The sequence below is a fragment of the Rhinatrema bivittatum genome, chromosome 12 (assembly GCF_901001135.1).
Source record: "Rhinatrema bivittatum chromosome 12, aRhiBiv1.1, whole genome shotgun sequence".
In the NCBI taxonomy this organism is placed as follows: domain Eukaryota; kingdom Metazoa; phylum Chordata; class Amphibia; order Gymnophiona; family Rhinatrematidae; genus Rhinatrema; species Rhinatrema bivittatum.
In genome coordinates this window covers 76338410-76362877 of record NC_042626.1, presented here as the reverse complement: position 1 = coordinate 76362877, position 24468 = coordinate 76338410, and the positions used below count along the sequence as shown (strand labels likewise).

The window sequence follows — 24468 nt, the reverse complement described above, 5'->3', positions numbered from 1 at the left end:
GTTTTATGTTCTTATGGCATAGTCCATGAGCAGGTGAGCTCCCTGGCGGAGATGTAGCAGATCGGATCCTGCGACAGTGAATTGCCCTGGCTTGTCAAAGACTTGCTTGAAGGTTTTTACAAACTCTTGCAGATTTTGAAGGAGAGGGCTTCTGCGCTTCCAAAGGGGTGAGGCCCAGGCTAGAACCTTCCCATCAAGGAGGGACAAGATGAAGGTAGTCTTCATGGAATCTGTAGAAAAATGTCCTGGCTAAAGGGTGACGTGCATAAAGCACTGATTTAGGAATCCTCGACACAACACTGACTCTCCTGTATATTGTGAGGGTACAGGTAGGTGAGTGGCAGGTGCGGTGACAGCCATTGTGGATGTCTCAGGAGGAGGAGTAGATGCCTGAGTAGTGGTGGTGTACAGTTGAGTGCTGAGGCAGTCCAAGGAGTTTGCCAGGAGTTCCAGACACTGTTGCTGCTGTTGTATTCTCTGTGCCATTCCTGGTATGGCTTGAAGTCCAGAAAGGGCCGCCGAGCCCATGGCCTCAGCTATCTGTTACTTTCATGGACCCTTGGGCTGCGACAAGATAGAAGGTCCTTCGGAGATGCCCCCAAAGATTCTTGCTGTCAGCAGGCGGAATATCCCTTTGAAGACTACGGGCTCAGTACAAGGGCTAGCTGGCACAGTCCGAATCGGTGCAGTAGCAAACAAAGAAGAGTCCAAGTCACAGTCCGAATCAGGGCAGGTGGCAAACAGAGAAGGTCCAAGGCACAGTCCGAATCAGGGCAGGTGGCAAGCAGAGAAGATCCTAGGCACAGTCCAGATGAGGGCAGGTGACAAGCAGAGAACAGTCCAAACACAATCCGAATCAGGGTACAATAGGCAACCAGCAGAAAAACGCATCAGACAGGGAGACCTGTAGCTGAGGCACAGATTACAAGTCAGACTGCCCTAAAATAGGAGCAGTCTGAGGATGTTCAACCCGCGTGCCGCTGGGAATTCCTGCCATGGGCCCTTTAACTAGAGCGCGCTGCGTGCACCTAAGCGGAGCCGCAGCAGGCAGCATAGCAGCGTTCCTGGGTCAGTTGCATCAGCGGGCAGCCGGTGGGAGCACAGCAGTTCGAGGAGGCTGGCAGCAACGGGGCAGACTCCAACACAGGTAAGAATCAGTCTCTGCTCTAATAGTTACCAGAAGGCTATTCCAGAAAGCAGGGCCTGCAATGCAAAAAAAACCCGCTTTCGAGAAGTTGCTAAACGAGCTAGGGAAAGTGATGGGATCTCAAGCAGATGTTGAGAAGATGCGTAAAGGTAGCGGGTTGGACAGTATCTACTTATTGAGGAAACAATGGCTGGGGGTGCCAGACCACAAAGAGCCTTAAACACTAGAAGGAGGGTCTTAAACTTCACCCGCCAGGTTATAGGAAGCCAATGAAGGCTAGCTAGAACCGGAGACAGATAATCATGCATTGTAGAGCCTGAGACATGATGCACTGCAGAATTCTGAACAAGTTGAAATACCTGTAAAAAGGCATCAGGGAGCCTCAAAAATAAGACTTTGCAGTAGTGCAACAAAGACGAAATAAATTATTGATTATAGTAAGAAAAGGGGGAGGAGTAGCTCTTTATGTCAAGAACAATATCTAAGTTACTGAACTGCAAGGAAATGGGGTAGAGAAAAAGCATTATGGGCCGTTCTAAGAAAAGATGATGGTTCATCCATTTTTACTGGTGTGGTTTACAGACCTCCGACTCAAACGGAAGAACTGGACAGAGATCTGGTTGAAGACATCCAAAAGGTGGGACAAGAAAGGAGAAGTGCTGATTGTTGGAGACTTTAATATGCCAGATGTAGACTGGCATATTAAAGTCATATTAAAGACTGGAGAATCCCTTCTGTGGAATCTACCAGAAGTAGAGAGATAATGGATGCACTGCAAGGGGCTCTCTTCAAACAAATGGTAATGGAACCCACGAGGGAGAGTGTTAGGAAAGCTGAAAGTGGACAAAGCCATGAGGCCTGATGAGGAGGGAGCTCAGAGATGTGCTGGCGGGTCCACTGTGTGACCTGTTCAATAGATCCTTGGAAACAGGAGTGGTGTCAAGGGATTGGAGAAGAGTGATGGTGGTCCCGCTTCACAAGAGTGAGAGCAGAGAGGAGACTGGAAACTACAGGTTGGTTAGCCTCACCTCGGTGTTGGGAAAATTAATGGAGATTCTGCTGAAGGTAAGGCTAGTGAACTATCTACAATCCAGTGGGTTGTTCGATGATTTACTTGGATGTTAGTAAAGCTTTTGATACAGTCCCAAATAGAAGACTCATGAATAAAATGAGATGCATGGGAGTGAGCGCCAAGGTGGTGGTGTGGATTACTAACTGGTTAATGGACAGAAAACAGCATGTGTTGGTAAATGGAACCTGCTCTGAAGAGAAAACAGTGTTAAGTGGAGTGCCACAGGGATCGGTGTTGGGACCAGTTCTGTTCAATATCTTTGTGAGCAACACTGCGGAAGGGATAGAAGGTAAAGTTTGTCTATTTGCAGATGATACTAAGATCTGCAACAAAGTGGACATGATTTAAGTAAGCTTGAACGGTGGGCGAAAATATGGCAGCTGGGATTCAATGCCAAGAAGTGCAGAGTCATGCATCTGGGGTGTGGTAATCCAAAAGAGCTATATCTGATGGGGGTGAAGGGCTGTTGTGCATGGAGCAAGAGAGAGACCTTGGGGTGATAATGTCTAGCAATCTAAAGATGGCAAAGCAATGTGAAAAGGCAATAGCAAAAGCCAGAAGAATGCTGGGTTGCATTGAGAGAGGAGTAACCAGTAAGAAAAAGGAGGTGATAATCCCCTTGTACAGGTCCTTGGTGAGGCCTCACCTGGAGTACTGTGTTCAATTCTGAAGAACGTATCTCAAAAGGAAGCGGTCCAAAGAAAGACGACCAAAATGGTGGTGGGTCTCCATCAAATGACTTATGAGGAGAGGATGAAGGTCCTAAATATGTATACCCTGGAAGAGAAGAGGTGCAGGAGAGATATGATACAAACCTTCAGATACCTGAAAGGTTTGAATGAATCACAATCATCGACAAACCTTTTCCGTTGGAAAGAAATCAGCAGAACTAGAGGTCACAAAATGAAACTCCAGGGAGGACGACTCAGAACCAATATCAGCCAACATTTCTTCACAGAAAGGGTGGTGGATGCCTGGAATGCCCTTCCGGAGGAGGTGGTGAAGACAAAAACAGTAAAAGATTTCAAAGGGGCATGGGATAAACACGTAAATCCCTTAAGGCTAGAGGATGGGAACGAAGAAAAGAGTGCATGGGGTAACTTGCTGGTGCGGTGGTCACTACCCTTAATCAATAAACAACTCCATCATTGTTCTCTGCTTCAATGGCAGGGGAAAAGAGGAAAAGGGAAATTAGATTCAGACAGCAAACAAGAACATTGAATTGCACAGTCTGGGAAAACAAATAAGCATGGGAGTAACTTGCTGATACAGCGGTTACTACCCTTAAGGCTTATTAGTTAATGCTGTTGATGCAACTTCAACATTGCTCTCTGCTTCAATGGTAAGAGGCAACAGGGAACTGGACTCAAACAGCAATCAACAAAGGCCCTGACTTTGACAGTCTAGGAAACTGATAATTATAAAGGTGGCTTGAATGGCCAGCAGTTACTACCATAAGCTTGCTGGGCAGACTGGATGGACCATTTAGTCCTTTTCTGCTGTCATTTCTATGTTTCTCTGAGTGGGTTTAGTATGGGATCATCTCTCCCCTTCTAAAGAGTCTCCACGGGCTTTCATTCAAAGCCCTCTATAAATTTACGATACTGATTTTGACATTTTGAGGTTCATAGTCAGACATTATCCAGCTGAGAAAGCTAGCCAGATAAACATATCCAATTAACTTGGCCAGGATATTCAGCAGTGCAGCTGAACCACTAAATAAACCCAGATAACTTAAAAGTCAGCTGGATAAGTTTATCCTGCTAACTGTAGACCTGTGCAAGAATCTGAATATCGCCACTTATCCACTAAAAAGTAGATTTTAAAAGTGCTGCTCATGCAAAAACGATCACATATGCGTGTATGCAGGCTGCACACAAGCAACATGAATTTTAAGCTGGGAAGTACATGTGTACATACCTGTGCACGCGTCAAGAATAAGAAAGCAGAAAAGGGGCGGGGCCAAGACTTACATTAACCCCAATTTTTGAAAAGGTTGATCATGCGCGCATTGGCATTTTACCCGCATAACTTTACTGCTGGTCCTGATGAGGAGCAAGTCTGGAGATTTTGTTTTTGGGGAGGGGGGGAGAGAGAAAGAGAATCTGACACTCTATATATCCCCCACTGCAAGAGGGGCACTTTCAGCTCAGGGTGGGTTTTGGAGTGTTACATAACTATCCATTTCTTTCATTTTCCTTTTTCATATACCGTAATAATCTATAAGATGGCACTTATTTCAATTTTGTTATGCTTAATTTGATTAGCTTTAATAATTTATGACCTTTGTTATTATTGTATTTTTTATTTTATTATAAGATTTTTGTAATTTTTAATTATGTTAGTTTTATTTTATGATTTGTACCCTTGTACACCGTTTTGACTAAACCTTGTTTGTAAAAGTGGTATAGAAACATTTTTAAATAAAAATAAATAAATACATTGGTCTGCTCGCATGTTTATGGGCGCACACGTGCTCCTTTGAAAATTAGCCAGTAAATTAGCTGGAAGAATAGCCACGCCCTCGGATAACCAAGCAGTGGCTGCGGAATAAGGCCAAATATTCAAACGCCAGCACTTAGCCGGCTAAGTGGTGCTGAATATTGGGCCCATCTGTTCTTGAATTCACTCTCAGTTGTTCATGTAGTTTGCGGGATTGAAATGTAGCAATTCTTTGTCTGCATAAGCTTTGAATTAGAATGAGCACAGCAGGGCCTCGGGTTACTTAAATTAACAACAGAGAGAGAGGCTGGATAAGATGTGCTTTCAGATGTCTTAATCTGTAACATCTCTTCATCAATCAATTAAATACAAATAAAAATGGAAAGAGGATTCTTAATTATGTTCGTTTTAACTGCTCAGTGCATTATACAAAGAGTCCATTTGATACCTTTGCGAAAGGAAATTACCTTCAAAACAGAGAGGGAGCTTTCTTTTCAGTTTTTATTTTATTTTACCTGGGAATTTATAACGAACAAAGATAGGAAAAGATGGGGGGGGGGGAGGTGGAAATATTTTTTCCACACTGCTTTTCTTCCATTTTTGTTCATTATAAGAAACACTGATAGATTTCCAGGGAAAGTAAAATAAACTGACAACAGAGGTAGCAAAATGAACGGTGCAAGCTCCTGATCCCTCAGTTCGTCCCCTGCTGCTCTCTGAACCCAGCAAGTTCCTGTCCGAGAGCAGTTGGGGGGTGCTCAGGATGGACACAGACCAGAGAATTTCTAGATGTTTGATCTTAATACCTACTTCAGAATATGATTTCCACACATTTTTTTTAGCAATAAATATTTTATTTTGTTAATTACACAGATACAAGTTTCCAGCAAACTGACAGCACTGAAACCATTAGAACATAAGAAGTGCCATGCTGGGTCAGACCAAAGATCCATTGATCCCAGAATCCTCTCTGTGACAGTGGCCAATCCAGGTCACAAGTGCCTGGTAGATCTCAACAAGTAATTGCTCACATCCCCCAGCAACAGATCCCCCAACTTGATAGCGCAGTGAGTGAGAGTACTTTTTACAATCTGTTCTGAATTTGCTGCTTGTTAGTTTCATGGAGTATCCCCCAGTCTTAGCACTATTTGAAAGGGTAAATAACTGTTCCACCACATCATTTTATAAACTTCTCTTTTCCAGGCTGAAGAGCCCTGGCCTGCGCAGCTCTCATCATAGGGGAGATGCTCCATCCCCTTTATCATTTTGGTTGTCCTCCTCTGCACCTTCTCTACTTCTGCTCTGTCTTTCCTGAGATGGGGTGACCAGTACTACACAGAAGTTGAGCACCTAAGTTTAGACCCCTCTAATTTTTAAAATAAAGTTAGGTGTCTAATTTCAGCTGAACCTAGAAACAGAGGATTTCAGATGAAAAATCCCCTAGACTTAGGGTCCTACATTTACACTCGCTATTCATTGGAAAAGCAATGCTAAGCATCTAACTTTGCTTCCCCACCCTAACTCCTCCCCAAAAACTCCCCAGTTTAGGGCCTAGTGAAACAGAGAGTCTATATGTAGGCACTGATCCATGGTACATTTTCTAAAGTGCCAATTTAGGAGCCTGGACCCACTGAAATTTGACCCTAAACACAGAAGTCAATTATCGACCACATTTTCAAAAGCCTACACGCCAAAAAAACGGTGTTTACGTGTGTGCCTGGGCCTTGCACACGCAGCGCGCACTTTATAACAGGCCCGGCCACGCGCGTAAACCCCGGTAAGCGCACAAGTGCTGGGCCTCTCCTGGCCAGGGGGCGGAGTCCAGCCAGGACAGCGGCCATTAGCTGCAGTTCTGGGGAAGTGTGTGCCGGCCAGCTGCCAGTGCGCGGAGATTACTACTGCTCCAGAGCAGCACTAAGTAACAGAATAGAAAATGGTGGGAAAGTCAGGGGGGGTGGGGAGGAGAGGGGAAAAGGGAAGGTAGGTTAGGCAGGGGGGTAAGGAAGTTCCCTCCCAGTCTGCTCCTTAATTGGAGCGGACTGGGAGGGAACTGGGGAAGGGCTGTTTGCGTCACCACGTGTATTTAGCGAAAATCCCCCCCCCCCAATCAGATGTTATAACACGCTTGCGCCAGCTCATGCGTGTTATAAAATTGGCACGTCCATATGTGCGAGCTGGGAACCGCCCACACATGGATGTGCGCGCGCTCTTATTAAAATTGACCCCCTGTGTCTGCACTACATCCATCTACACGTTGATGACTCACATGTACATCTGTGCAGCATTCAGACATTTTCTTTGCTAGAATAGCTACCCGTGTGTGTCCGTGCTTGCACATACAGCACTGTGAAGACATGTCCAAGATCTCCTGCTCCAGCTGCGGTCGGGCTTCCCTGGAAAGCTAAAACCTGTTGCCCCAGAGTGGATTTGCTGATCTCTTGCTCAGGGAGCGTGCTGTGCCCTATCATCTTGCTCTGTCCCAGATGTGCATTTCTTCATCCTCACAGTGTTGCCAAGATAAGCTTCCTGCCCCACCCTAATGTCGAGCTGCCAAGCTCAGCTTGCCTGAGGCTGTATACTGGGAGGGAAAAAAAAAAGCCATGAAAAGCTTCCAAAATAAACCAGTGATATAGGGAGGGGCTGATTCTTGGACTTCATCACCAGGAACAGCAGGTTAAAGGTCAGCAATGCCCCCCCTGAGTAACTCAGATTCAGGGAAAGTTATCCGATGAAGGGTTTAGGCCCCCTGAAACGTCCTCTTCCAGGGAAAGCAGGGTTTTCTTCTTCAGATTTCCAGGGCTCTCCCCCCCAGTCACAATCCAGCCTTTTATACTCGGCAAGATTTTGCAGCAGAGGTACTAGAAGTGGCAAGGGATTGTCTGAGAACAGGCTGTGCTCGTCAGTGCTGTAACTCAGCCAGTATCAGCCGTTCATCCGTCTTCCTCCACCCCTCTTCAGAAAGCCAGGATTCGTTCCTGCCCGAAAGGTTTCTGGCCTCTCTTCTATGCTGTCAGCTACGTTGGACCTGGGCCCCTGCTGGCTCTATAATGCTTGACAACCCCACACTGCTAACCTCCCTGCCTGCCCCCCACACTGCTAACCTCCCTGCCTCCCACAGAGTCACCGCAGCAACTACCCAGGCGTTTTCCAGGACCCATTACATATGCACCCCAAGTCCGGCAAGCAGTGGGGTTGACATTCAAAAGATCTACCCAGCTAAAACCAGATATAGTTAAGTAAGTCTTAGTATTTCACACTTTCCCCCTCTTTATCCAGCTAAATTTAAGAGTAAAAATCACCAGCTCAGAATATTCTCGGGGAAGGCTTCTTAAATTTAGCCCACTGGCATGATATTCGGCAGCAGACAGACAGCTAAATCTGGCACCACCAATTCTGGAAAGCTGCACAGCAGAGCTAGGTCTAGGTCTAGCCAGATTTTTAGCTGCTCCTTAAGCCAGCCAGCTGCAGCTGAAAATCCAGGTAATAACCCTGTCACTCCGTGGGGCTTTGAACGACGAACCTGAACATCTATTTGAAGACATGGACGGGACTCAGTTTTACTGGGGGAGCTGGGAATATTGCTTTCACGGTGTCCCTCAGCTGTACAGGGTCCAAACTGCCAAAGTCAGGCTTGAAAATGGAACAGCACCACCACTGGATCATCGAGCTGGACCTTTACACAGCTCAGAGAACCGTCCTGCTTCAATCAAGCCAAACATCAGATATCATCTTTCTTAGCTCATGTCACACTGACCGGGTGAAGAGAGTACAACTCTAAAAACACCGTCACAAATACATTAAGTCAGGCCAATGAAAAGGCAGCCATAAAAACAGAACATCTTAACTCATTTGAGCCTACGGCTTCTGAGCTTCAACCACTATGCATTTTTGCCAGGCCTTAAATGGAAAAGAACCGACAAACTGGTGAGCAACAGAGATTTATTTGCAGGGTAATGGCACTTTCAGCTTCCAAAGACGTTTTGCTGTTCTGTTTTCTATGGCAGGTGTCGAAATTCTCAGTGATGTCCAGAATCAAAGTATTCTTCACCCCTGACGTGCTCTCCTCCCCTAAACAGCACAAAGTTAAATGCAACATCCATGCCATCTGTGTGCAGCAGCCCTGGGACATCCTCTGAGCTTTTACACTTACTGCTTAAAATCCTTATTTTATTTATTCTAACTGCAGAGAGAAAATGGCTGCTGAAGCTCAGAGTGGGAATTTTCCAGAGCTCTTCTTCTTCTTTTGTCCATTCACCAAGCATACCTTTTGCACGGAGCGTTTTCCAGAGGTGGCATCAGGGCACCATGTGTTGACAACTGTCTGATGCAGGATAACTAAAGACGAAAGATTTACCATAGCAACTTAGTAAATGACAGCAGGAAAAGACCATCTGGTCCATCCAGCCTGCCCAGTTATTCCTGCTCACATTGCTAAGGATACATCCAGCTGCCCACCCACACAGTGTGACCACCTGCAAGATTTCTCCTTATCCAGGACAGTCTTTTTTTTTTAATTTTATATTATTCTTCACCCCTGTCTTGGATTGAAGAGCATATAAAATCCCCACTTACTTCCCTCCTGTCTGGCCATAGGGTTCTGTAATTATATAGTTAGCCAGTAATACTAGTGTGATCACTACCCAAACAGCTGCCCTCCTAGGATTTCCTGCATCACCTGCCAGACATACCCAGCTACATGAGCACCTGCATTTCCATGAGTTAACTGCAGAATTTCAAGCCTGCCAGCCAGGCCCAACTGCTAGTTTGATTTTGTCACCAAGGTATGATCTAAATAACTACCATCCTTCAGTTAAGGATATTCGTCTGCAACATACAAGGTCCTGGGCATTTTCTTTCGGAGGTGTCGTCCTATGGAACAGTTTATCAGTGGAGCTGAGGGAGCTCACTGATCTTAAATTGTTCCGTAAGACTGTAAAAGCAGTGCTGTTTAGAGAAGCTTTTATGTAGTTTTTAAAATGTATTTTTAGCTGGGTTTTGGTTTTATTGTTGTATGAATCTGTTGTAATCTGCCTAGCATGATATGTTCATTATAGGCAGAATATAAAGTGTTTTAATAAATAAAATAAATAAATACTAGTACTAGGATGCTTCCTACGTTCCTTGCTTACCAGACTGACCCAGCTGCATGAGTGCCTGCGTGCCTTCTACAGGTAGATGGGCAAGAAATATGCTCAGCTAAAACCAGTCTTGAACAGGTAAGATTTACCCAGCCACTCAGTGGTATTTTAGCTGGGTAAATCTTACCTGTTCAAATTCCTCATTTACCTGGCTAAATTTGTGCAAGTAAAATCACTCTCCACATAAAGGAGCTGGGTCAGGCTTTTTAAACTTCAGCAGGCAGCAGGATATTCAGAGCTAACCACCCAAAATCTGTGAGGATAAGTCTGTCTCCACAAATATCACTTTTACAAAATGTATGCAGGTAGATCTAGTCAGGTATTCAGAGGCACTTTTAGCCGGATAAGTGCCACTAAATATCCAGATAAATATAATCTGATACATTTACCTGCTCAGTGGGCTTTTAAACACCAACCCCTCTAGTTATTACAGAACCTGCAGCCTGCCAGACGGACCTGGCAGCCAGTCGATTCCCTCCTCGTAGCCTGTCAGACAAGCCAGCCTCGTGGATCCCTGTGCTAATACTTTCATGTTAACCTCTGCCATACCTTCCGGGAGCCCCAACACCCACTGCTGAATCAGGCAAGTATAGTGCTGTTAATGCTTATATAAGTGTCAATGGCTTGCACGTTCTGCTCTCTCCACTTCCAGCAATTAAAGAGCCTTGATGCTTATCCTATTCCCTCTTATAGATGCCACCACCAAACCCAGAAGGCAATTACACTCTTCCACCACTGTTTCCCATGAAAAAATAAAATTCCAACTATTTCTCCTCTGTCTGCTCCATTGGACCCCATATACCTCGACGCCTTGTCTAAAATATCCTTTCCCTTAGAAACAGGTTTGCTTCTTGGCATTATTACTAATTTTCAGGTCTTCAAATGTTCTCCCCTCTCCTCTAAGGTTTACAATGTTTAGGTTTCTAAGCCTCATCTCATGGGCTATACCACTGCCCCCAGTTCGCTCTCTGTCCGTGGACGGGTAGAACAAGCAGCCCCTGCAGAGCTAAGTATGAGACAAGCCAGGCCTTTCCCACTCTCTCAGGCCACAGCAAGTTCACGTTTCTTCACTGGGAAGTAAAAGGCTGTAATCAGTAACAGAACTCGCCATTTCTCTAAAACCGATTATAGAAATAAAAAGGTCAACAACAAAATACATTCTATAAACGGTGAACCCTTTTTATTGAACAAACTTAATACGTTTCTTGATGGGCTTTCTGGAGTTACATGCCCTTCATCAAAACACGAGCAAATCTAGGCAAAGGATGATGATACCGCAATCTGCAAGAGCATCACAGATTTCATTCCAGTCTGAAGTGAAGAGGAAGGGGAGCCATGGGAGCAGACTGGTGAGAAGGCTGACAGGGAAAGGTCTGAAAGGACTACTTGGTAGATGTAAATATTACTAGAAAAGCTGTCCCTTTAGAAATAGATCACTTTCTTCTGTACAAAAAAAAAAATGAAAAAGACACTCCCCTGGGCTATTAGGTGGAACTTCTCCACGCCAGAAATTCTGAGGGCTGCTCAACAGGAGAGTGAGCGAGAAAAAGGAGAAAAAGAATGAAGAAAACCGAAAAAAGAGGAATGAGGTCATTGAAAAGACAAAAAGGAAACAAGAATAAAGGCGGGAAATGGAAGGATAAGATGGGAGAGAAGGAGAGAAGGAGGAGACTTAGCTAAAAATAAAGGTAATGACAGATCTGCAGCTGCCAAAGCTCTGCTCAGCACTCTGTGTGCACCCCACCCTGCAGCTGCACATCACACCCACAGCCCTAAACTAGCAGTTGCAGCTCAGTCACTGCCAGGTCCACAGTGCGTCCTTCCTAGCTCCACTCCCTATCACATCTGATCTCACATCTTCACACAGCGGCCTTTCCTCCAAATACTGCAGCTCAGTCACTGCATGAGACTAAATGCACAATCAAATCTTTATGGGTAGGGTATACCCCTATCACTATAGTCTTCCCGGGGGAAGACTATAGTGATAGGGGTATACTACCGTCCACCTGGTCAAGATGGTGAGACTGACAGTGAAGTGCTAAGAGAAATTAGGGAAGCTAACCAAAATGGTAGTGCGGTAATAATGGGAGACTTCAATTACCCCAATATTGACTGGTAAGTGAAACATCTGGACAATGCTAGAGAGATAAGTTCCTGGATGGAATAAATGACAATTTTATGGAAGCAATTGGTTCAGGAACAGACGAGAGAGGGAGCAATTTTAGATCTACTTCTCAGTGGAGCACAGGATTTGGTGAGAGAGGTAACGGTGGTGGGGCTACTTAGCAATAGTGATCATATGATGATCAAATCTGAATTAATGACTGGAAGGGGGACAGTAAGCAAATCCACGGCTCTTGTGCTAAACTTTCAAAAGGGAAACTTTGATAAAATGAGAAAAATTGTTAGAAAAAAAAACTGAAAGGAGCAGTTACAAAGGTAAAAAATGTCCAAGAGGCGTGGTCATTGTTAAAAAATACCATTCTAGAAGCACAGTCCAGATGTATTCCACACATTAAGAAAGATGGAAAGAAGGCAAAACGATTACCGGCATGGTTAAAAGGGGAGGTGAAAGAAGCTATTTTAGCCAAAAGATCTTCATTCAAAAATTGGAAGAAGGATCCAACAGAAGAAAATAGGACAATATATAAACGTTGGCAAGTTAAATGTAAGACATTGATAAGACAGGCTAAGAGAGAATTTGAAAAGAAGTTGGCCGCAGAGGCAAAAACTCACAGTAAAAACTTTTTAAAATATATCCGAAGCAGAAAGCCTGTGAAGGAGTCAGTTGGACCGCTAGATGATCGAGGGGTTAAAGGGGCACTTAGAGAAGATAAGGCAATCGCGGAAAGATTAAATGATTTCTTTGCTTTGGTGTTTACTGAAGAGGATGTTGGAGTGCCTCAGGGATCTGTATTGGGACCCTTACCTTTCAATATATTTATAAATGATCTGGAAAGAAATACGGAACCTAACTATAGCATGGGTTATTTTTCCCTATATGTATCACCTTGCACTTATCCACATTAAATTTCATCTGCCATTTGGATGCCCAATATTCCAGTCTTACAAGGTCTTCCTGCAATTTATCACAATCTGCTTGTGATTTAACTACTCTGAACAATTTTGTATCATCTGCAAATTTGATTATCTCACTCGTCATATTTCTTTCCATATCATTTATAAATATATTGAAAAGTAAGGGTCCCAATACAGATCCTGAGCACCTCCACTGCCCACTTCCTTCCACCTGAAAAAATTGTCCATTTAATCCTACTCTCTGTTCCTGTCTTTTAGCCAGTTTGCAATCCACGAAAGGACATCACCACCTATCCCATGATTTTTACTTTTCCTAGAAGCCTCTCATGAGGAACTTTGTCAAACACCTTCTGAAAATCAGCAAGTATACTACATCTACCGGTTCACCTTTATCCATATGTTTATTAACTCCTTCAAAAAAGTGAAGCAGATTTGTGAGGCAAGACTTGCCTTGGTAAAGCCATGCTGACTTTGTTCCATTAAACCATGACTTTCTATATGTTTCTGTGATTTTGATGTTTAGACACTTCCACTATTTTTCCTGGCATTGAAGTCAGGCTAACCGGTCTGTAGTTTCCCGGATCGCCCCTGGAGCCCTTTTTAAATATTGGGGTTACATTAGCTATCCTCCAGTCTTCAGGTACAATGGATTACTTTAATCATAGAAACATAGAAACATAGAAATGACGGCAGAAGAAGACCGAACGGCCCATCCAGTCTGCCTGTCTGTCTACAAAGTTTTACTAATAGGTCTGAAATTTCATTTTTTAGTTCCTTCAGAACTCTGGGGTGTATACCATTTGGTCCAGGTGATTTACTACTCTTCAGTTTGTCAAGCAGGTCTACCACATCTTCTAGGTTCACCATGATTTGATTCAGTCCATCTGAATCATTGCCCACGAAAACCTTCTCCAGTACGGGTACCTCCCCAACATCATCTTCAGTAAACACCGAAGCAAAGAAATCATTTAATCTTTCCGCGATGGTCTTATCTTCTCTAAGTGCCCCTTTAACCCCTCAATCATCTAATGGTCCAACTGACTCCCTCACAGGCTTTCTGCTTCGGATATATTTTAAAAAGTTTTTACTGTGAGTTTTTGCCTCTGCGGCCAACTTCTTTTCAAATTCTCTCTTAGCCTGTCTTATCAATGTCTTACATTTAACTTGCCAACGTTTATATATTGTCCTATTTTCTTCTGTTGGATCCTTCTTCCAATTTTTGAATGAAGATCTTTTGGCTAAAATAGCTTCTTTCACCTCCCCTTTTAACCATGCCGGTAATCGTTTTGCCTTCTTTCCATCTTTCTTAATGTGTGGAATACATCTGGATTGTGCTTCTAGAATGGTATTTTTTAACAATGACCACGCCGCTTGCACATTTTTTACTTTTGTAGCTGCTCCTTTCAGTTTTCTTCTAACAATTTTTCTCATTTTATCAAAGTTTCCCTTTTGAAAGTTTAGCACGAGAGCCGTGGATTTGCATACTGTTCCTCTTCCAGTCATTAATTCAAATTTGACCATATTATGATCACTATTGCCAAGCGGCCCCACCACCGTTACCTCTCTCACCAAGTCCTGTGCTCCACTGAGATTTAGGCGTCATAGTGAATAACACATTGAAATCATCGGCTCAGTGTGCTGCAGCAGTCAAAAAAGCTAACAGAATGTTAGGAATTATTAGAAAGGGAATGGTGAATAAAACGGAAAATGTCATAATGCCTCTGTATCGCTGCATGGTGAGACCGCAAGTCGAAAATTGTGTACAATGCTGGTCGCCGCATCTCAAAAAAGATATACTTGCAAAGGAGACGGTACAGAGAAGGGCACCCAAAATGATAAAGGGGATGGAACAGCTCCCCTATGAGGAAAGGCTGAAGAGGTTAGGACTTTTCAGCTTGGAGAAGAGACGGCTGAGGGGGGGATATGATAGAGGTCTTTAAGATCATGAGAGGTCTAGAACGGGTAGATGTGAATCGGTTATTTACTCTTTCGAATAATAGAAGGACTAGGGGGCATTCCATGAAGTTAGCATGGAGAAATCAGAGAAAATTCTTTTTCACTCAACGCACAATTAAACTCTGAAATTTGTTGCCAAAGGATGTGGTTAGTGCAGTTAGTGTAGCTGGGTTTAAAAAAGGATTGGATAAGTTCTTGGACGAGAAGTCCATTACCTGCTATTAATCAAGTTGTCTTAAAAAGCCACTGCTATTACTGGCATCAGTAGCATGGGATCTTTTTAGTGTTTGGGTAATTGCCAGGTTCTTATGGCCTGGATTGGCCACTGTTGGAAACAGGATGCTGGGCTTGATGGACCCTTGGTCTGGTTCTTATGTTCTCATCTCACATCTTCACACAGCAGCCCTTCCTCCACATCACTCCACTTAGAATAACTTTGGTTGAATTGGGCAGAATATGAAAACTTTTAAATAAAGAAATGTTATATTGAGGGTTTCAGGATGGTTGTCTGTATCTCCAACCCTTACAGCTTCCTCTAGGAGGGAACAATCTCCCTTCCTCTCACCCGCAGAGCAGGGGACATTCTTCCACTCCCTCTCCTCCAGAGTTCCCTACAGAGAAGAAAGAAGGTATGCGTGAAGGACAGAGAGAAAGGAAGTTAAAAATGTCATTATAAAACATGTCTCTAAGCTGTCTTCCTTGCTTCAGTTACAGAACTGGCGTGACAGACACAAGAAGACTGTCATCCTGTTCCTAAGCATCACAGCTTAGGAAAGGCACTAGGATACTGCAGAGGGCTTCCTAGGAACCCACTGTGAAGCAGCTCCCTCTGCCAGAGGACACTGCAAAGTGACTTTGCAGCACTTCCTCTCAGCCCATTAGGGTGGGGATTCACTTTTGTATTGCTTTCCGCTCGGTGTCACTTTCCTGACGTGGCAACGCTGCTGTTCCAGGTCCTGTCCTTCAGAAGCTGCTAGTACAAGGACCCACTAATGAAATTCCAGTCGACTCCAAACAGAACCGCTCAGTTACTGCAAAGAACAGGTTTGTCCTAAAGAGGAGATCTGATGCCACTGGGGAGGTTTCAGTGCATGCGTTCCATCTTGCCCATCACAGACAAGGGCCATTCTTTTCTGCAGGACTTGGATTGACCCAGTATCACTCTGCTTTTGGGAACACACCTCCTTTTACTTATACCATACTTAAATGTAATCAAATAAAGGAGCCTTTATAGGCCAAATGGCCAAAACAAAGCAAAAGCTGATAAAACTGAATATGCCATACAGCAGAATCAACTTATCATCCCTCCTAAGTTATGTCTGTAGCATCCACTCCAGTACAGGGAGAGCAGACTATCTCTATGATACAGCATCATGAACAAATGCTGGGAGGGGTGCAAAGCACCTCAGACCTTAGAAGCCATGGGCGATTCCCAGTCCAGTCTGATTTTTTCTATCCCCTGGTACTGGCATAGCAGGAGCTGCTGCAGATCAGAATGGAGGTGCACTGGCAGAACACTTCAGGGGTGCTTCTTAACATCAGGCGTACATTTGCCACAGATATACAAATAAGTTACACCAATTTTCAAAATGAACTTACACACTTATTCTACAGCAGCAGCCGAAGCCTCCCACTTAACTACAGCATGGGGTTCCTGAGAGCCCAGTGGCTGCCTGTATTATAAAACATATGCAAATCCAGGATAAACTGCAAACACCAGAATGCACTGGATAAAGAGTTTAAAATTCATAAAATGGGATTCTTCCGAGTTAGAGGACTGTCAGATTGGTTTCAGAGGGTGGCTAGAGGTGGATCCCAATCTTTGGAATTTCTGATTCTTATAGGAGTTGCACAGGGTCTGCTCTCTCTCAGTCACATTATTCAATGTCTCTATTTTTCCTATTAGTCAATTTCTTGCAAATCTGGGTATTAGACACAGGTTTTATGCTCATAATATTCAGTTTTACGTTCCTATCTCATCTAATGATACTGAGACCCTTGCTAAGACAAGTTGACTTCATGCAGTTTCTACCTGGATGAGAGGTTACAGGCTATCGCTGAACATCATAGTGGATAGTACTTTAAAATTGTCGGCTCAGTGTGCTGCAGCAGTCAAAAAAGCAAACAATGTTAGGAATTATTAGGAAGGGAATGGTTAATAGAACGGAAAATGTCATAATGCCTCTGTATCGCTCCATGGTGAGACTGCACCTTGAATACTGTGTACAATTCTGGTCGCCGCATCTCAAAAAAGATATAGTTGCGATGGAGAAGGTACAGAGAAGGGCAACCAAAATGGTAAAGGGGATGGAACAGCTCCCCTATGAGGAAAGGCTGAAGAGGTTAGGGCTGATCAGCTTGGAGAAGAGACGGCTGAGGGGGGATATGATAGAGGTCTTTAAGATCATGAAAGGTCTTGAACGAGTAGATGTGACTCGGTTATTTACATTTTCAAATAATAGAAGGACTAGGGGACATTCCATGAAGTTAGCAAGTAGCACATTTAAGACTAATCGGAGAAAATTCTTTTTCACTTCTCGCCCAATAAAGCTCTGGAATTTGTTGCCAGAGGATGTGGTTAGTGCAGTTAGTATAGCTGGGTTCAAAAAAGGTTTGGATAAGTTCTTGGAGAAGTCCATTAACGGCTATTAATCAAGTTCATTTAGGGAATAGCCACTGCTATTAATTGCATCAGTAGCATGGGATCTTCTTAGTGTTTGGGTACTTGCCAGGTTCTTGTGGCCTGGTTTGGCCTCTGTTGGAAACAGGATGCTGGGCTTGATGGACCCTTGGTCTGACCTAGCATGGCAATTTCTTATGTTCTTATTGATAAAATAGAAAAAGTGGATCTTTCCCCCTTTCTCAAGCTGGTTTTTTGCGATTATGAAGATTGCGATTTCTAATCAAGTACATGATCTAGGCTTTATGTCGCATATCAGAATCTCTCTAGGGCCACAGGGAAAGCGCAGTTACTTACCTGTAACAGGTGTTCTCCTAGGACAGCAGGATGCTAGTCCTCACATGTGGGTGACATCATCCGATGGAGCCCGGCACAGAAAATGTTTGTTAGTTTCTAGAAGCTTTGACCAGCACACTGAGCATGCCCAGCATGTCCCTATCCGCGGAGCTCATAACTCTGTTTGTTGATATACCACATTGCTTCTTGGTGTCTCTTGGGATCAGGACCTCTTTGTGCGACAACCAGTCTCTGAATTGCCCGAAGCTCCAGAAAGTTTATTTGACAGCAAGCTTCGTGAGCGGTCCAGAGACCCTGCGTTTGGATGCCACCCACATGGGCTCCCCAGCCCTAAGGAGAGGTGTCGGTAGTGAGAATCACTTGAGGCGGAGCAGTTTGGAAGGGAATCCCCTGCTTCAAATTGGAGAGGTTTTCCCACCAGGACAGAGACGCCCGCAGAGGTTCCGTGACTGCAACGCAAGTCTCGATGTCCTGAGAGGCTTGTCACCACTGTGACTGCAGGGCCCATTAAGCCCTCTGCATGCATAAACAGGCAAGAGGGGTAACATGGACAGAAGCCACCATGTGGCCCAACAAGCAGAGCAGAAGGTGGGCAGTCACCTGCCAGTTGCCACAGACGAAGGCCTCCAGCAAGGTGAGGGGAAGAGCCCAATCTCGGGGCAAAAACACCTTTGCCTGCATTGTGTCCAGTCTGGTGCCTATGAAGTCCAGTTGAAGAGACGGGCTGGGGTGAGACTTTGGTAGTTGATCACAAGCCCTATGGCTTGCAGGGTCCACATTGTCAGGGTTAAAGCACTCAGTGCCTCTGTGTGGGAATCACTCTTGATTAACCAGTTGTCTAGGTACAGGAAGACATGCACCGCATGATGCCTGAGATACACCGCTACCACCGCTAGGCATTTGGTGAAGACGCGAGGGGCTGAGGCCAACCCAAAAGGCAACACCTTGTCCTGATAATGAGCCTTCCCCACCATGAAGCGGAGGTATTTTCCGTGGCTGGGGAAAATGGCTATGTGAGCGTAAGCTTCCTTGAGATCGAGGGAGCAGAGCCCGTCTCCTCTTTTGAGGAGGGGAATCAGCATACCCAGAGAGACCATCTTGAACTTTTCTCTTGAGAGAAATTTGTTCAGCTCCCTGAAGTCAAGGATGGGGCGTAAGCTGCCATTCCATTTCGGATTAGGAAATACCTTAAAGAGAGCCCTTGGTCCTGCTGAGGACGAGGAACTGGCTCTACCGCGCCTGCTACGAGGAGGGCGGAGAGTTCCGTTTGAAGTATGACCTGCTGGGTGGACAAACCCCACGATGGACATGGGGGAGAGGTCCCTGGGAGCTGTCTGAAGTTGAGTCGGTACTGCTGACGGATTATGGAAAGGATCTATCAGTCCAAAGTGACCTCATCCCAATGATGGGCAAAGCCAATAAGCCTGCCCACCACTGGGGGATCCAGCATCAGGGGCACACTCGACTGACTTGTGCTCCCCCCCCGGGAGGGGCTTGCTGGTGCGGCTCCTGGAGTTAGTGCGTGGCATGCGTGCTCGGGAGGCCGGAAGATAATACTTCCTCTGTCTATAGAAGGACATCCAGGACCCTGGCCTGGGCGATTTCCTGGCCGAGGAAGGGGCGTCAGAAGCACTAGCGGAGAGCTGTTGAAGTGTGTCATGGTGGTCCTTAAATTGCGCCACTGCATACCGGACCTTATCCCCAAAGAGATTGTCACTTGTGCAGGGGAGGTCAGCTAGCTTCTCTTGTACCTCTGGGCGGAGGTCAGAAGCTCTGAGCCAGGCCATCCTATGGGTGCAGATGCCCACTGCGGCCTCGCGGGCCGCCATTTCAAAGACATTGTAGGTGGAACGCACCTCATGTTTGCCAGCCTCTAAACCCAGCAGGACGATAGCCAGAATGCCTCCTGTTGCTGTTGAAGCAGACCCTCTGCAAGGTCCTGGACTCACTTCCAGAAGTTCCAGTGGTACTGGGTCATGTACAGCTGGTAGGCGGCAATACGGGCATCCAGCATAGCACCCTGGAAGACCTTTCTGCCCAAGGCATCGAGCTCCCTATGTTCTTGCCCCGGGGTGGGGGGGGGGGCCAGGCAGAAGCATGGGTACGGGAGCGCCTAGCTTTCTTTAGGGCGGACTTCACAACCATCAACTGGTGGGGGAGGTGCCGCTTCTCGAACCCCACGTTCCCTGTTAATGGGGGATATGGAGATCAGGTGTTCCCACATCCGGAGGAGAAGAACCTTAAAGATGTTATGGATGGGAACCGTCACAATTTCCTTAGGAGCGTCAACAAACTGAAGCACTTCCAGCATTTTATGTCGCGCATCTTCCTCTGTAAGAAGCTGGAAAGGAATAGCCTCGGCCATGGCCCTGACAAACCCCGTGAAGAAGAGATCCTCGAGGGAGACCGATGCCTTTCCTTGGGAGGGGAAGGCTTGGAGAGGGGGGTCGTCTGAATATTCAGACAAGGACTCTGAGGAATCATCTTTCCACGGGTCATAAGGGCCTTCCTCCTCACTGAGGCCAGTGTGACGCGGGTGAGGCCTGTGAGGGATCCCAGCCCTGGGTTCCGATGGCATTGAGGGCACCACGGGAATCAATGTTTCCCCCGGCATTGGGGGTCCGAGGGCCACAGGAAGCCAGAGGGCCCAGGTAATGGCTCAGGGAACCGAGGCCTCGGGAACATGGCACTGGCCGCGTCTTTCTCTTCCTCGGATCAGATGATAGGAATCACTCCCAAAGGGGGGCATTGGTGGCTGCTGGGGAACCGAAGGTCCCTCGGGCACTGGTTGCATTGTTAGGGCGCCTAACAAGATGTTCAAACACTCGAGCAGAGGAGCCAAAATAGATAGCAAAGGCTCCGGCACCAGCAAGGTGACCGGTGGCGTGGGTGGCTCAATGCTCCGAAGAGCTCTGAGCACCACGGTCTGCATTTTGCGGTCTAACTCCTCCTCAAAGTCCAGTGAAGCCAGGACTGAGGGAGGGGGATGAGGCATCACTGGCTCATCCTCTGTCCTCAGAGGTGGCAGAGTGCCCAACACCGATATCGGTGGGGAATGCCTGGGACTCCCAGGTATGTTGGAGGATGGAGCCTCCAAGGAATGGGGTTTCTTCGGTGGCAGTACGGCAGCCACTGGTACTGCACTGGAACCGGAGCCACGCACCAACAGCAACCGGTATCAATGCTTGCATCCCGCCAGCACGGTGCTCGGCCTGGTCTTTCCACGGTGCCAAGGAGGTGGAGGACCTCAATGTCATGGAAACCAGTGAGATCATGGAGGATCAGTCATCGTTTCCATGATCCTTTGAAGAAATGGAGCGAGAAGTGTCGAGAGGGAATGTATCAAGGAGCTCCCCTTGACTCCTCGACATTGATGACTCCAACACGGGTGTGAATGGAGCAGACTTTTTAGAACCGAAAAGCTTCTCCATCTTATCCAGGTGTTCACGACAGCCTTTCAGGGTCATCTGTCATATAGCTGACATCCTTGGATTTGTGCGAAGCCCCCAGGCAGAGGATACAAACCTCATGTGGATCCATGATAGACATGCTCCGCGGGCACTGGGGGCACCGACGAAAGCTGGACAACACCATGGGGAAAAACCCAATGCGTGGTCAATGACTGATGGTCACCGGAAAGCAAAAGCTGGGAATCGACCACAAAAAGTCGGAAACAGGAGTTTTTAACCTACTGCACTGAGGAGGAACTGACCATGAAGGGGGAACAGACAATGGAAAACAGGAAGAAACTTTTCTCGCAAGAAAAGCAAGAAAAAAGAGCAGAGTTCCACAAACCGTGAGGCAACTGCACTGCGGAAAAGAAAAGACTGAAGGGGTACCTCGCGTGGCCGTGCGGATAGTGGCATGCTGGGCATGCTCAGTATGCTGGTCAAAGCTTCTGACAAAAGTTTTCTGTGCCGGGCTCCATCGGATGATGTCACCCACGTGTGAGGACTACCATCCTGCTTGTCCTAGGAGATTGTAGTGAAATCATTTTATAAATTTTGTACGCTGCACCATCTAAGACCATTCCTAGCAATGCGATCTGAAGATGATTAGGCATGCATTAGTTACAGCATCTTTGGATTACTGCAACACCTTGTACATTTGGTTACCATGCTCAACATTGAGGGCTTTGCAGATAATACAAAAAGCCTGTGGATTGTTTAAGCTTCATTGGTTATCCATATGCCAGAGGGTTAAGTTTAAGCTACTTTAAAGGTATTCATGGATTGGCACTAAATATTTCCCTGTTCCCAGATTTGTACCAGAGGCAATGGATGGTAAAGTGACTTGCCCAAGGTCACAAGGAGCAGCGGTGGGATTTAAACCCAAGGCTCACTGATTCATAGCCCGCTGCTCTAACCAGTAGGCCACTCCTCCGCTCTAGGGAATGGTTTAGTGCAGCTGCTCCATGCTTGTGGAACTGTTTGCCTAATGAGATGAAATCTTGAGTCTTTGCTGAGGTTTAGCAAATGACTGAAAATGTATATTTCAGCAGAGCTTTGATGAGCTGTGCTAGCTAGATAATGTTGCAGATTGTGGTGACTTGGATGAATGATGAGGGCTTGAAAAATATGATTTTATTTTTAAGTATTGTTGTACCTGATTTTATGTTCATGTTTTATCTGTGGATGTACAATTTAACTCTGTGTAGAACTGTGGATGCGCAGGCTATAAATATTTTAAATAATACATCTCAGGTTCTGTATTCTTTTCTTTTCTCCCCTACCTTATGTATGGGGAGAAGGTCATGTGCTCTCCCCCCCCCGACCATGCCACGGTTTTTGGCCTAGCTTACCACAATCTGCGTCTTGTTATTTGGAAGGGTGTCTATGACCAGGCTGCCACCCACCAAATCCTGGCTGATGCGAGGGCCGTCAGGATCCTGCCATCGGGTTGCGGTCTCCCGGATCTGCCGTCTCCGTGCCAGCAGCTTCTCTCCTCCTCCTCCTCCATTCATGGAGCTCTCCTGCAGCCATCCTGTTGGGAAATAAATCTCTGTAAAGAGAAACTCAGAGGATTGCGAGACTGTAGATAACAGCAGGGGCCCTGGACTTTAACAGCCACAGCAGAACCAAGAACACGACCTGTTCCCAAAAGAGCTGTGTGCACCCCTTCCAGAGTCCTGTGAGGAGGTCTATCACTCTCCTTCATGCTCCTCATTAGAGACCCTGTGGCAGACTGCAGAACTGCTACCAGCAAGACCGCTGATGCAGACTTTCTACCCAACTGTGCGGGTGATTTATAACCGAGGTACAAGGAACAAAAAAAAAAGAAATGGGAAAAGGAGAAAAGAAAATGCCTCCTCGGTGTGCTCATGTGTTGTGCTTCTTGGTACATTGCACAATATGCTAGACAAAGCCCAGCTGGCGTCTGCAGGCTTTCCAATCACCAAAACCCAAGAGACACCGGGTGCAGGGGAGCAAAGGCAGAACCACAGAGCATTTACAACAGGAATCAGAAACAATCTTATTCTGTCTTGATACAGAGATCATCAAGTAACAGCATTATTTAAAAGCCCTTTCTAAGGCAGACAGCTGCCAAAAGCTATTTGCAGTAAATTTTGGAAGGTATGCTATTAAGGGTGTCAGAGCTCATGAAATGCATTAGATTGGATGCTCTTTTGTACTACAAAGCAGAAAAACCTTTTTTTTTGGCAAAAACCATGAGATAGTTGGCCAATCTAACCTATCAGAGCCAGGTTCAAATGATGTCCTTTGGACACATTTCTACCACACTGGACTAACTCCTGAGAGAGAGAGAGCACGAGTTCCGAGCCATAATGTCCTGACCCTAGATAGGTATTTATATCCCTATGGGAGGCCCACCTAGTAACTCGAGGTGAGGTTTAGGTATTAGTGTAGGGGTTAGGGGCCACTTTGACATTCAATGTGAGACGTACGAACAGAACAGTGCTCTCTTGTGAAGATCTGATGACCCTCAGAGTGAGAAAACTCACCCAAAGATGAGATTTGAGCAATGGTCTCTCAACCTAGCTTGATGTTACCCAGGTAGAGAGTCCATCAAGTCTCTCTCCCCCCCTCCCCCCCCAGATGGCTAGGCTGGCCCCGTAACACAAGCTATCACACGGCTTAACGCTCCTGAAAAAGGTGTAGCTAAAATCAGCATTAAGTCCATGCATCGCACCATGCGATATGGTGCTATCGCACGCGTTAAAGGCATTTTCACATGCTTTAAGCCCTTAATACATGCAAAAACACCTTGGTGCATTTTGATAAGTGACCCCCTAAGTTTGTACCTGAGGCAATGGAGAGTAAAGTGACTTGCCCAAGCTCACAAGGAGCAACAGCAGGACTTAAACCCCGGTCTCCTGGTTCATAGCCCCCTGCTCTTTATAACCAACCTACAAGGATCAAAAAAAAAAAAAGAAATGTGAAAAGGTGAAACGAAAATGCCTCCTTGGTGTGCTCATAATGTATAATATAAATGTGAATGAGAAAGGTTTCAATGAAGCTCAGGGTTGGACACATCCCCAGGGAGAAAAATCAGGATAGCAAAGCCTGAAAACCGCCACTGTCCTAACCAGAAGCAACCACAGGGCCCTTGAACCAGGAAAACAAATTAGGAAACAATCTAGGGAACAATTAGTGCTGAAATCTGTTCAAGATCAAATTCCAGAATCAGTTGTAAACGGCCTGTCCCATTCCCCCAGCAGGGTAGCTCACTGCACTCT

General features: G+C 45.8%; 1 protein-coding gene across 5 annotated transcripts in view; it reads right to left on the bottom strand.

Moving 5' to 3' along the window:
* PLXDC1 (plexin domain containing 1) overlaps positions 1-24468 on the bottom strand; it is a 78459-nt gene that overhangs the window by 33930 nt on the left and 20061 nt on the right. For all 5 annotated transcript variants that reach the window (XM_029573232.1, XM_029573234.1, XM_029573235.1 and 2 more), the window contains exon 2: positions 22573-22754. In XM_029573232.1, coding sequence (XP_029429092.1) covers positions 22573-22754 — 182 coding nt within the window. The remainder of the gene's footprint in view (positions 1-22572; positions 22755-24468) is intronic.